Below are 13,355 nucleotides of genomic sequence, written 5' to 3' on the forward strand. Positions count from 1 at the left end.
TTACCATGAAAATCTACTTTATTTTAGGTACTAGAGGCCTGGTGCATGAAATTCGTGCATGGGGGTCCCTCAGCCCAGCCTGCACCCTCTACAATCCAGGAGCTCTCAGGGGATGTCCTACTGATGGCTTAGGCCCACCCCTGTGGTTCTCTGCTCTCTGCAGGCCTGGAGGTTTCGCTGCAGCCATGGATATGAGGCCTCCATGCCCTGCTCTCTGCCTGCCTCCACCACGCGCCATGTGAAGGAAGCCCCAATGCCCTGCAGTGTGCTCTGTCTGCCAGGCCTGGGGGCTTTGCTGACACCAACGCACTAAGGAACCCCCAACCCCTGCTGTCTGGGCTCTGTCTGCCATGTCTGGAGACTTCCCCGCCACCACAGCACTAAGGAAGCACTAAGGAAGCCCCCAAGCCCTGCTGTCTGGGCTCTGTCTGCTGGGACTGGGGGTGTTCCTAGCACCTCTGCTCTAAGGAAGCCCCCGTGCCCTGCTGTCTGGGCTCTGTCTGCCATGTCTGGGGACTTCCCCGCCACTGCAACACTAAGGAAGCTCCCAGGCTCTGCTGTCTGGGCTCTGACTGCTGGGCCTGGGGGTGTTCCCACCACCTCTGCTCTAAGGAAGCCCCCATGCCCTGATGTCTGGGTGCTGACTGCATGCACAGTTGTATTAGAGGTGGTAATTAAAACTGGAAAAGGCTCTTTTCTACCTTATTTCCTCATTATAATCACATCCATTCTCATGGTTTAATTTACCACTTATATTTGGTAACAATTCCCAAAGTCTTCAACCCAGCCTTTTACTTTAAGCTTAGATTTGTACTTACACCTGATAAATAAACATCAGCAGCTTTTCCTGAGATACTGTAAACTTCCTTCAGTTATCAGTGTTGCTTCAAACTGAAGTACATGCTAATGTATAGACGCATGTTTATATTTAAATTACAATTTAAACAGTTATGTTTCCAGCTTGTTTTTTATTCTCACAACATATATATAAGATCATAAATACTTTGAAGGGCAGAACATTTGTCTTGCTCATTATTATAGCCTAGTACAAACTACTGTGCTTACAAATAGCATGAATTCATTCACTGATTAGGATTGGTGATAAACTCAAACCATCCATAGTCACATTGCATTCTTACATCAAAAACTAAGTTTTTAGTAGTTAGTAAATGTTGTTTAAAGGCACTATGTGAGAGCTTTTGAAATACAGTTAAGAAACCAAGGGGAAAAGTTATGTCTTCTTTCTTCACTAACTATTCAAAGCAATTAGGTCACCAATCAATTCTACCTTATTTTCATCTTCTGAAGACTTAGTAAATTTTTATTACTGTCATCCACGCTAGTACTCTAGAAATAACTTACTATAAAACAGCCAGAGGCTTATTGTGAGAAATTCTATCAATGGCTACCCACAGCTTGTCTACATATCCAACAACTCCATCTGTCATTGTTACACATAACACACATCACATCAAAAGAAATATAGGTGCTAACTTGTATTAAACATTTTTTATTCAGCTACTTACTCATGCTTCATAAAGGGAAGATATATTGACCTTTTCTAGCCATTAAATGTTTGCTGAGTAAATGAAGGTAGTAAAATAAACAGTAATAAAAGTAATAAAATTCCAAATATATCTAACATAAAGTTAAAGAAAATTTAAGTCTGACTTACCTGACACTCTGTCAAGAACTTCTGATAATGTTGTTGACACTGGCAAGTGAAGTGTCCGGAACTTGTGGCCTGCTCCATACATTGGATGCTGGATGACATGGCTAGTAGCATTGATTCTACCTTTGTATAGCTGAAAATTAATTCAAAATAAATCAAAATGTGTTTTTTTAATAAATATTTTACAAATTTTGAAAGCATAAAAGAATAAAAATTCTATAATGCATACAAAATATAATGGGCTTGTTTAATGTGTTTCTTTAAAGTGGCATATTTACCTGCCCATGATTGGTAGGTTAAGCTTTGCATTAGCATTATTGTACCTAATATTATGTTAGTTTTTCCCAAATCAAATTATACTATTCTACTAAAGTATAATTAGGTTATTTTAGGTAGAGAGGGTTTATCTCAAAGAGATTATTAGATCCTATCATGAAGTATACAAGTTTTTCTAATTTCACTTTACTTTCTTAGAAATTAGAATGTAGAAATCACTGCAAACTGTTGTGAAATTATAAAATATCTTTACAATAAAATATCTTTAGTAATCTTATCTAATCACTAAAATTTAATTGTTAAATACTCACTGGACAGGGAGACTGTAGAAACATTGTCACTTTCTCATCCTCTAGCATCAACTGCAAAAACAATCTACGCACAAACCCTGAAATGTTCCCCGATGTAGGAAGGTTTCCTCTTTGAGGAGATGCCTGAAACAGTTCACAGAGAACCTGGCAAGACAAGAGATATAAAGTTAAATGCAATGTGTATTTGCAGCTTTGTATTTTAACTGAAAAAAGAAAACTAAAAGTGTGAATTAACAAGTACATTTCCATATATCATATTAGTATAATTAAAGAATGCGTTATTTCATCTTAAAGTACATAAATACAGAAGTAGATAAGAAATGCAACAAAAATGTCTGTGGGTAAGAAAAATTACTACTGTAGAGTTTTCAAATAATAAATACCCAGGATAACCAACTTACTGTTAACTTTGGTCAATATCTATGTGGTTACAATACAATCCTATCCTATATAATAAAAATCTAATGTGCAAATTGACCGGTGGAACGACTATGACGCGCACTGACCAGCAGGGGGGAGATGCTCAACGCAGGAGCTGCCCCAGCCCTCAGGTCCAGGCCAGCCAAGGCAGGTGCAAGCGGAGGCACTGCCAGTCGCCCCAAAGATCAGCCCTGATGGTCGGCCTGGCTTAGGGACCCCACTATCTCATCAAAAAGATTAACTGATATATGTGACAATTGAGGGGAGGAAGGAGAAGATAACGGTACTGTGTTGTTGTTTTTTCCATTTCTGTATTTTAATTTGGGTTTAAATTCAGACATTAAACATACCCAATCCCAAACTTTACCACAATCTAGCCTTATATAATACATGCCCATTTCTTAACTAATTTCACTAGTACTATTTGACAACATATTAAAATAATTTAAAACATAAGCCAGATTTCCCACTCTTACCTGTGCCATCAGCTTTTGATTATTAGGGTGGCATGAAATGCACTGCAGGAAGAATGCCACCGTTGCATTCTCGATTGCTGTCCTCTGTTGAGCAGTCAATCCTGCAGTAGTAGCTGAAGACAGAGAAGCCGATCTTGCACTGCTCTGTTGTGCACCTAAATTATGTCCTCCAGAAGTGGACCCAGAGTGACACAATAAAAACAGAAGTGCTGTCCACAGTGGATTGACTTCTGAACCACCAAGCCAGTCTTTCATAACATGGCTACTGCCAACTTCTGTCAAAAACCTAAGAATAGGAGCAACCAGGTCTGCTGTGATAGGCATCTTATTGCATTGTTGTGGAACATGATGCCGCCTGAGTTTGTCCTGGAATGCATCTATTGATTGAGCAATGCTTTCCGAGTAAGAAATGTGGCTAAAGCAGAAACTGGCCAGACTCCTCACAAGAAGAGATGGCAAACCTGAGTCCAATAATTGTTTGATAGCTTCTGGAGATTGAGAAGAGGAAGCAAGAGTTGCTAAGTGTGATTCAGTTAGTGCAAGAGGAGCTTGTGCGTTTTTAGAGTCATCTGTTAAAGATGAACTAAGATCTTGCTTCTTGCTGTCATCTGTCATAGATAGTCTGTGGTGACACTGTATTGGAGGAGGTGTAATTCCCATCCAGCCCATCAGCAAAGAAAAATAACTTGGGTGTACATGGCACATTGAGCAAAGTAGACTGTCAACAGCTTTTTTCAAAACCATATTGCAGGGAAGAGACATGGACCAATTAAAGAGTAACCTAGGGGAATAAAAGATGCCAAGTTAACGATGTGTACGTACGTATACATATCAATATATTTTCTTACATTTATTCCAAGTATTTCTACTAGAGATCAATCTGAACTCTAATAAAAAATACATTGTTTATTTGACATAAGTATTATTACATGGTAAGATTTCAGGAAGATGGCTTATAACATACATTAAGTATTTAGGTAAATTAGAAGGTAGAATAAAAATATAAAATGAGTACAGAAAACCAAGAGGTCTACTTTAAAGTTAGAGGCCCAGTGCACAAATTCGTGCACCATTTGGGTCCCTTGGCCTAGCCTGTGGGATGGAGCAGAAACCAGCTCTCTGACATCTGCTAAAGTGTCCTGGATTGAGAGAAGATGCAGGCCAGGCCGAAGAACCCACTGGTGCAAGATCAGAGGTTGGCCACTCTCTGTGTGATCTCAAAAAAGTGGCATTAAATAAAAACAATGAAATTGTTTACCAAGAAAATTTGACATGATTGATGGCTTAAATACATGTTTGCAAATCAAAAATTATTAGTGACTTTCACTAATAAACCACAGATTATACCAATTGATAGGAGGAATTATGATAATGACCGACTCCAAGACAAAAGCCCAACCTTTTATCTGTCATGGGACTCTTCAAAAGTAAATATAATATTCTGCTAAGACTTAGGAATTATCAGGCAGTAAGCTCAACAATGCATTAGCTGAGTATAATGAAGAAAAGTGGGTAGTGGAAACCACTTATCAAAAAAACAATCGTTAACAGGCATCTAAAATATAGTAGTAAAAACAGTTAATTACAAAACCCTTCTGACATAGCAAGTCTTTCAAAATTTATAGCTATACTTTTTTTCACAATTACACATTAAAGATAAAAGAATCTGATGGGTAAATGTGCAAATAAGATAAACACTATGAAATGTAGGGAGCATATACATTAAACATTCTACTTTTAGGTTGGAAAAACAGACAATGACATTAATAATATCTTCTAAAGCATGAAGATAAATTAAATTTTTGTAACATCTCATTTCAAAATTGTACCTAACTATATTTACCCACTACTTTCAAAGTATTAATTTTATCCCAATAAGCACATAAGATATTATTTCAAGTGAAAACCAAAGCAATTTAGTACTGGAGGAAAAAAGAATTTCACAAATCATACTCACTCAAAGAGGTCTCGGTCCAACAGTGCTGGTAAATCATACTCTACCAGGAGTTCGTAACTGTGCCACAGAATTGCTGCTACACAGTGCAAATGAGAAGGAGATGGCATTAAAAGACCATATTCTATTGCTGAAGAGTTAGGGCACATGTAGTTCATTCTGCCACTTTTCTTCATAGCAGCCACTCTTGCAGAATCACTGACCCATTTTAACAAGGCCTGAATCCTTAAAAGAAGAAAATGAAATTCAAATAACTACTTATATCTTAACTGACATTTAATATGGATAAATATCACCATTATCTGAAAGAAATATATTTATAATAAAAACATACTAATTGTTCTCATGAGTTTTAATCTAAAATAGAAGGGAAAACAAATTATATAAGAACAAGGATATAGTAGTTCTAATTTTCCAATAACCTTTCCAATCTTTTTTTTTTTTTTTTTTTTTTTTTAAAAAAATATATTTTATTGATTTTTTTACAGAGAGGAAGGGAGAGAGATAGAGAGCTAGAAACGTCGATGAGAGAGAAACATCGACCAGCTGCCTCTTGCACACCCCCTACCGGGGATGTGCCCGCAGCCAACATACATGCCCCTGACCGGAATCGAACCCGGGACCTTTCAGTCCGCAGACCGACGCTCTACCACTGAGCCAAACCGGTTTCGGCAACCTTTCCAATCTTAACCGGTGAAAATTCTTGAGATAATAATTATAATTCAACAAATAAACATTAATTCCTACCTGACTTATAACAAAATATATAACTAGAATTACAGTACATACAACTTAACAAACTCACCATCTCTTCTAAATTTTCTTTCACAACAAATCCATATAACCTAGAGGAGTAATCTGGGGCTAATTCTTCATTGTGCAGAATCACATCCTATACAGCCTGTTTCATAAATCTTGCTCCCATCCATTAATACTAGTAGCAGCCACTCACCCCCCTTCATTCTGATAACAGAATATAAGCCCAACATATGTCCTTTTATAAGTGCCCCCCTACTCTCAATCCCCTGGAGCTGGGGAACACTAACTGAGAGTAAAAGAATGATTAAAGCAATAGTGATTTGAAGTTTAAGAAACAAAAAAGATACATTGCTCATTCTTAAAACACTATTTATATTTGCATTGATTTGCTTTCAAATTTCTATTTTAAACCATCAGATTTTTTTCTAGGTAAGAGGTATATGTGAAAATTTGTTTAATGCTCACAAAAATATCTAGAAATTGCGTCATGTAAAGTATACAGGTGAATATACAATATAATAAATGGTCTTAACTTTTATAACATGATCTAAGGAGAAAATACTACAAATAAATTCCTACAAGTGATCGTATGTTTCTGTGACTTTAATTTAAAAATGAGACTATATACCTCTCTTTTGTTCCAGTGTCCTGAGTTGTTCCGAGCTGATAAAGAATATCTATAGTAGAGTCAGAAGAGAGCCCATTCAGTCTTCCAAAAAGTAAAGGGCTATTTAAATCTTGTAATAAAGAACCAAAAGGAAAAAGTTGTTAATGAAGCAAATGGAATGAGATTTGCTCAATTTAATGTTAAATTATTCATTAAAAATAACTCTTCTATAAATTGCAACAAAAAAACTCCAAACACAATGAAGGCATAGATGGAAGTTAATTTCAGAAACAGAAGTAACCACAAATGACATAATTCAAGTCACTGCTTTGCAAATGTAAGAATTAAAATATGAAAGTTAATGGTCACCTGTAGGATCACTGCCTGATGCTGCACAATTTCTCAGCAGAATGTCTATAAGCTTCAGACCAATTCTAGTGGATTGCAGGCCTATCTTTACAAGAACAACCTCAATGTTCGGTGAATGCATTCCACAGTATGGGGACATCAATAAGGCAGCACAAGTCTGTAGCAGATTAGCAGTAGGTGCAGCAGCACATGCCATCATTCCTTCCAGATCACTTATGTGAGTTAGACAATGATGTAATAACCGTAACCATCCAATACTGAAATACACAATACAAAGTGACTTATAAATTTACATAGCTCAAATTATTTCAGGTGTATAACAAAACTTCTTAGAGATCAGCATGCTGTTTCATAAACAGCACCAATCTATGTAAAAAAGTTTTAGAATACTGCACTATCAAAGAATTAACTAAACAATAAGTTTCCCCTGTGACAGAAGACATAAAAATATTTATGTGATAATAGTATTTTGAAATTGTGCTTGCTTCTTTTTTAATATCAGAAAATCTACACTAATAAAAGAAAAAGATACAAATTTACCGTCACTTTGTGACACCCACCAGCCTATCAGAAGTACGCAAATTAACCCAACAAAGATGGTGGGTTAATTTGCATGGGCAGGTGCCCGAGGGGCTGGGGGCAGGGCAGCCGGGCGTCCTTGGGACCCAGGCCGCTCTGAGCTTGTAGGGCCACACGTAGGCCCGGAATCCTAGAATGAACCATGGCCACTCCAGGCCTACACGTACACACACCGAGCAGCCAGGGGCGAGCAGCCAGGGGCAAGCAGCCAGGGGTGGGACGGCGCCAAGTGGCCTGGGTCCCGGAGTCAAGCATCCTCAGGAGCTGGCCGCTCTGAGCTTGTAGGCCCACACATAGGCCCAGAGCAGCCAGGGTCCCGGAGCAACCCGTGGCCATTCCAGGCGCCAAGGAGCTGGGGTCCCAGGGAAGCCACTGGAGTGTCGAGTCCTATTAGCCCAGCCTGGGGCGGCTGGAGTTCTCAGTCCTTTTTGTTTGTGCAGCCCCTGGACCAGAAGTGGAAACCAAGAGCTTGGGGAGCACCAGAAATGCTGGGAATCATAGTTCTGGTGGCAGATGTGTTTCGGGATCTCCTAGACACTAGAGCAAAGTGAGCCTGGAGCAAGTTACTGTTGTAGGTGGGGAGTGGGGGAAAGCAAAGGTGAAAGTCAAGTCAAGTCACGGCATCGAGGAAAAATTAAAGGAAAGATATCCTACAGCTTCTAGGAAATCTCCACCAATGGAGGGGGAAAAAAAGTCCTCTATTATTCTGTGAGCACCAAACCAAACTGGGTTGGGGTCTCATAAAATTTGCTCATATGATTGCAAAGACAGACAGAAACTCCCAGATTGGAGAGGGCTCCCCTGAGCACTCCCAGATGGGAGAGGGTGCAGGTAGGGCTGAGGGGCCCAACCCCAAGCACGAATCTCCGTGCTCTGAGCCCCTCGTGTTTTTATATATACACATACTTATGTGTATAAATACAAACTGTATAGGACCATAGACTTTTAAAAATGAAAAGTCTTAGCAGCTTGGGAATTAAAAAGATATCCTAATTTTTTTTTTTTTTTTTCAGGCAAAGCTTTCAGTAAAACCAGTTTATAAAAATTCCAAACAACAAAATATACAAGAAAAACGTAGATTAAAGAATATATTCAGGTCCTTGTTTGTTCGGTTAGTTTTGTATGGTTCAAATACAACCCTTTTGCTGACTGTCATTTAGGAATTACCATATAAGATTAGATCGATTTATGTGGTCAATTTCTATGGTTTAGATAGATTCCTGGTGATAGGCATTTGGATAGTTTCTAAAAACATGTTTTTACTGATTATTTTATAGAGAGATATAAATATTGATGGATAAGAACCAACATTGATTGACTGCCTCCTACATGTCCCCTATTGGGAACCAAGCCTGCAACCCAGGCATGTGCCCTAATTGGGAATTAAACCTCTTGGTGCATGGGTTGACACTCAACCACTGAGCCACACTGGCCAGGGTAGATATTCTTATACTCCAACCCAAGAAACTAGAATCCGCATCCACATATACCACATTGATGAATATCTCAAGGATTAAACACATATAAATCTAAATTTTAACTAGCCTCCAGGTTCTGCTTGATAGAATTGTCTCTACTACACTTAAAAAACAAACAAAAAAGCATGTTTTTATACATATTCAACAAAGCAATTCCTAAACCCTAAAAAATAAAAGCCACAGTCCTGACTAGTATGGCTCAGATGGCTGAACACTGTCACATGCACCAAAGGTCACAGGTTTAATTCCCAGTCAGGGCACATGCCCAGGCTGTAAGCTCCATCCCCAGTAGGGGACAAATGGGAGATAGCCAATCAGTGTTTTTCTCACATTGTTGTTTCTCTCTCTCTCTCTCTCAAATGGGAGATGGTCAATCAGTGTTTTTCTCACATTGTTGTTTCTCTCTCTCTCTCAAAGCAATAAAACCATTTAAATTAAATAATTAAGTAACTAAACTACAGAATAATTTCATAGAAAGCTTTCTTTAGAATGCGAAATAAACATACCTTGTTTTAGATACCTGATCTTCAGATGGTAGAAAAGGATTGTTAACTGTGGCTGAAGAAGTGGTACCGAAAGCAGTGAGGCCCAGTAATTTAATTTGTGAAAGCCCTAATGTGCTGGCATCTCGAGGACGATGGAGTCTAAGGCAGACAGCAGAGGCAACTTCTGCTTTTACAAGCTGAATTTTTATGTAGGTGAGACCACTTGTGACTACAGGAGTGGACAAAGGTAGCATATTTATCCCATCTGCACTCACTTCAACAGACACTGAGGATGGGCAGGCTGCAGAAGAGAAAATGAAACAATTACTAAAGAATTAAGTAAACTAGCCTTCATAGGTTAGTGAAAATTCCAATAAAATAGCAGCTTTCAGTTATATTCACAATAAAGCTGTCAAAAGAGCTTTTATATACCAAATCATTCACTGCCTCTCACCATAAGTTATTTTGAGTTATTTTCCAACATGTAATATGAAATCTAATACATAATAAAAGTTGTTTTTAAAAAATTCTAACATTCACTTCAAACAAGAGTAACTAAAGATATACAGCCCACATGTACTTGACTCTCTATTACTTCTATCTTATTTAGAATTATCTCCAACAATATGGGACATCTGATTAATATATTCACTGTTGTCAACAATTAAAGAAAAATATAATTTTTAAAAACTGCTTTTCCACCAACTCATTATTTCACTACTACCATATTGCAATGATTTTAAATATAGTTTAGAAATTTTTTTGCCTCTTATTTTTTGTTTCTCTTTCAAACCTTAGCCAAATATCCTGAAGGGTTGCTTTTAAAATAATTTCCTTCTAAAATTTAAGGAGGCCTAATGAAGTAACAACTGGCAGTTGCTAAGGGAAAGTGTTTCTTCTTTCCTAACAACATGAAAGCTCATATAATAAATTTACCTATTAACTACAACAAACTTTGAACTCTGATTTTAATTTCGACTGTAAAATTAGGAAGTAACACTTATTGTACACCAATTACACATCAGGTTTACAATAAGACTATACAAGTCACATCGAGTATTAAATATAATCTTCAAAACCTTGAGATAAGTATTATTCACTTTCTACACAAGTTGACGAAGTCAAAGAGAGATTAAGTAAACCAAATACCCACATTAACAAATGCATATTTTACATTTTAGTACATATTTGATTCTAAAGCCTAGGTTTTTTCTACTGGAAAACAGTGTATCTTCAATTTCTGCTCCAATCCAATAATAAAATCAAAATGTTTTATTAAGCTCTCCTTCGTATCATTCTTACTACATCAATCCCCATGTGCAAATTCAAGCTATATTTTCAAAGCCACCATTTATATGAACCACTTTCTTGTTCCAAATAAAAGCAATTTCTTCCTCATCTTAGATTAGCTCCTTAAGCCTTACATTGACTTATATTTTACCATTTAACATAGTTCATACACACACACACACACACACACACACACACACACACACACGAGGCCCAAGTGCATTAATTCGTGCACCAGTGGGGTCCCTCGGGCTGGCCTGCAGGATCGGGCCAATACCAGCTCTCTGACATTCCCCAAGGGGTCCCGGAGTGCAGGAGGGCACAAGCCAGGCCGAGGACCTTCCAGTGCACAATCGGGGCCAGGGAGGGACGACAGAGTTGGCCAGCTGGGGAAGGACCACGAGAGAGCTCCAGGGCATGCCCGGTCTATCTCACTCAGTCCCAATTGGCAAGAGCCTAGCAGCAAGCTAACCTACCAGTCGGAGCACCTAACCCCTGGTGGTCAGTGCACATCAAACTATTGGTAAACAAGCCGACTATCTGCCACCTGGTGGTCAGTGCACATCATAGTAAGCAGTTGAACAGCCTTAGCATAGCATCAGCATATTACACTTTGATTAGTTGAAAGGACAACCAGACAAATGGAAACTTAGCATATTAGGCTTTTATTATATAGGATATATATTTTTTATTATTGATTTCAGAGAGGAAGGGAGAGGCGGTGAGAGATAGCAACATCAATGATGAGAATCACTGACTAGCTGTCTCCAACATGTCCCCTACTGGGGATTGAGCCTGCAACCCAAGCATGTGCCCTTGACTGGAATTGAACCCAGAACTCATCAGCACACAGGTTGATGCTTTATCCACTGAGCAAAACCAGCGAGGGCACATAGTTCTTTTTTGACCTGCTAAAAACCTGTGGATTCGGAGCAGCTGGTTGTGGAACGAACCAGAGCAACAGAGGCCAGGCCCGGAGCAGCCAGGCCCGAAACAGCTCGCTCCTCGCCTGTACCTGCCCACGGCTGCCTCTCAGACATGGCTAGAAACTTTTGCGGGAACTTGAGGGTCTGCTGAATCAAGTGATGAAGGCTTAGATCTGGATGTGTTGAGTTAGTATAGCGCTGGGGTGTTGATCTGTGAGTGCCTTGGGTGGGGCCTGGATGAGGCTGGTTGACCTATCTGGAAATGTCTTTTGTGTGAAGTGTATCATTGGGCATGTGGAGGTATTATTGATATGAGAAAATGCTAAGTAACAGATTTACTATCTTAAAAGGGATTTACTATCGGGGAGAGGGAGGGAGGAAGAGACTGAACATAAACTGTGCACCTATGGATGAGGACAATGGGGGATGGGGAGGGGGCAGAGGGTGGGGTGGGAACCTGGTGAAGGGGGGAAGAAATGAGGAACCTTTGTAATAATATGAACAATAAAGATTGATTTAAAAAAAAAAAATTAAAAATAAAAATAAAAAAAAAATAAAAACCTGTGGATTAGTATACTTTCTTTCTGCATTTTACTCATTATATCTGTTTCTAACCAAAAGGGAGATTCCACAACTATATTAGATTATAATAGTAGTCTAACAAATAAATGAAAAATTTATTCTTCCAAATATGCCAGGGATCTACAAAATCTCCCATAGTTCTATATGCTATTAAGTGACATCAATCAATAAACATAAATGTGAACATTTCAATAATTCTATTAAAATTATATTTTACACTGAAAGAATTTCATATATACAAACTGGTATTTCACACTACTTTATGAAAACATGAAAAGAGTTCCTGCTTCTCTTAGTGCATAACTTATTTTCTAAAAATTGGTTTGATTTACCTTGCAACTGTAACAAATATTCAATGAAAAAGGATTAAATTAATAATTCTCAAACTATCAGTCAAATGTTCAAAATATTACAAAGGATTATCTTCAAAATATGATGATTTAAAAATTCCTTACAATTGTAATTATCTTTACAATGGGAAGTGGACACATATAAACTTATGCTAACTTCATATTTCAGGGCTAGTATTGATTGTCATACTAGAAAAACGAAGATTGCTATCTACAAGTGTGTAAACTCACTCATTTCAACTTAATGCTATAGTTTAATAAATTTGGGGGACAAGAAAAGGCAATATACAATTAATTGAAGTATATGTGGATTTCATCAAACATTCTATTTGAGGAATAAACTCATCGGTTCGTTTTAGGGAAAATGTTTTGATGGTAATATCAAATATTACACTAAAAATTCCAAAATTAACAAATCTAGAAATCATATCTTTTTCACCATTTGCTAAATACTTTTCTCATTATTATGTTTCTATATTATAGTTTATTTTTATTATGCTTCTTTACAAAAAAATAGTACTGACTTGCAAGAGATGCAAGGTGAGGTTGGATATGTATCTCTTTGAGAAGTACTGCTGCAGGAAGGTGAATGGTAAGGTCACACCACGCCTCCTCTGGCAGAAAGATGTAGGACCAAGCAGCAGAGCGAGCTCTTCGATGGGGCGGGGTGGCCTGCAAAAGCACCTCAGCTGGTTGGGCAGTAGGACTGCTAGATGTGATTGTACCTACAAAAGACATTTTAAGTGAAAACTTACAAAAGAAACCCAATAAAGCATCAAGAACTATCCAAATCATAATAATATTAGAAAATTTAGTTAAAA

General features: G+C 38.0%; 1 protein-coding gene across 7 annotated transcripts in view; it reads right to left on the reverse strand.

The window, feature by feature from the left end:
• The window catches only part of BIRC6 (baculoviral IAP repeat containing 6), a 152,699-nt gene that overhangs the window by 37,347 nt on the left and 101,997 nt on the right, over window positions 1-13,355 (reverse strand). For all 7 annotated transcript variants that reach the window (XR_014796484.1, XM_084900640.1, XM_084900639.1 and 4 more), the window contains exons 50-57: window positions 13,059-13,259; window positions 9,408-9,687; window positions 6,845-7,101; window positions 6,497-6,605; window positions 5,113-5,334; window positions 3,156-3,936; window positions 2,260-2,403; window positions 1,676-1,805 (exon numbers count right to left, since the gene is read on the reverse strand). Coding sequence is in view for 6 of the 7 variants with exons in the window: in XM_084900640.1 (XP_084756766.1) it covers window positions 1,676-1,805; window positions 2,260-2,403; window positions 3,156-3,936; window positions 5,113-5,334; window positions 6,497-6,605; window positions 6,845-7,101; window positions 9,408-9,687; window positions 13,059-13,259 (2,124 nt within the window). In the remaining variant the exon portion in view is untranslated. The remainder of the gene's footprint in view (window positions 1-1,675; window positions 1,806-2,259; window positions 2,404-3,155; window positions 3,937-5,112; window positions 5,335-6,496; window positions 6,606-6,844; window positions 7,102-9,407; window positions 9,688-13,058; window positions 13,260-13,355) is intronic.

This window comes from Pipistrellus hanaki, assembly GCF_964339955.1.
Source record: "Pipistrellus hanaki genome assembly, chromosome: 12".
In the NCBI taxonomy this organism is placed as follows: domain Eukaryota; kingdom Metazoa; phylum Chordata; class Mammalia; order Chiroptera; family Vespertilionidae; genus Pipistrellus; species Pipistrellus hanaki.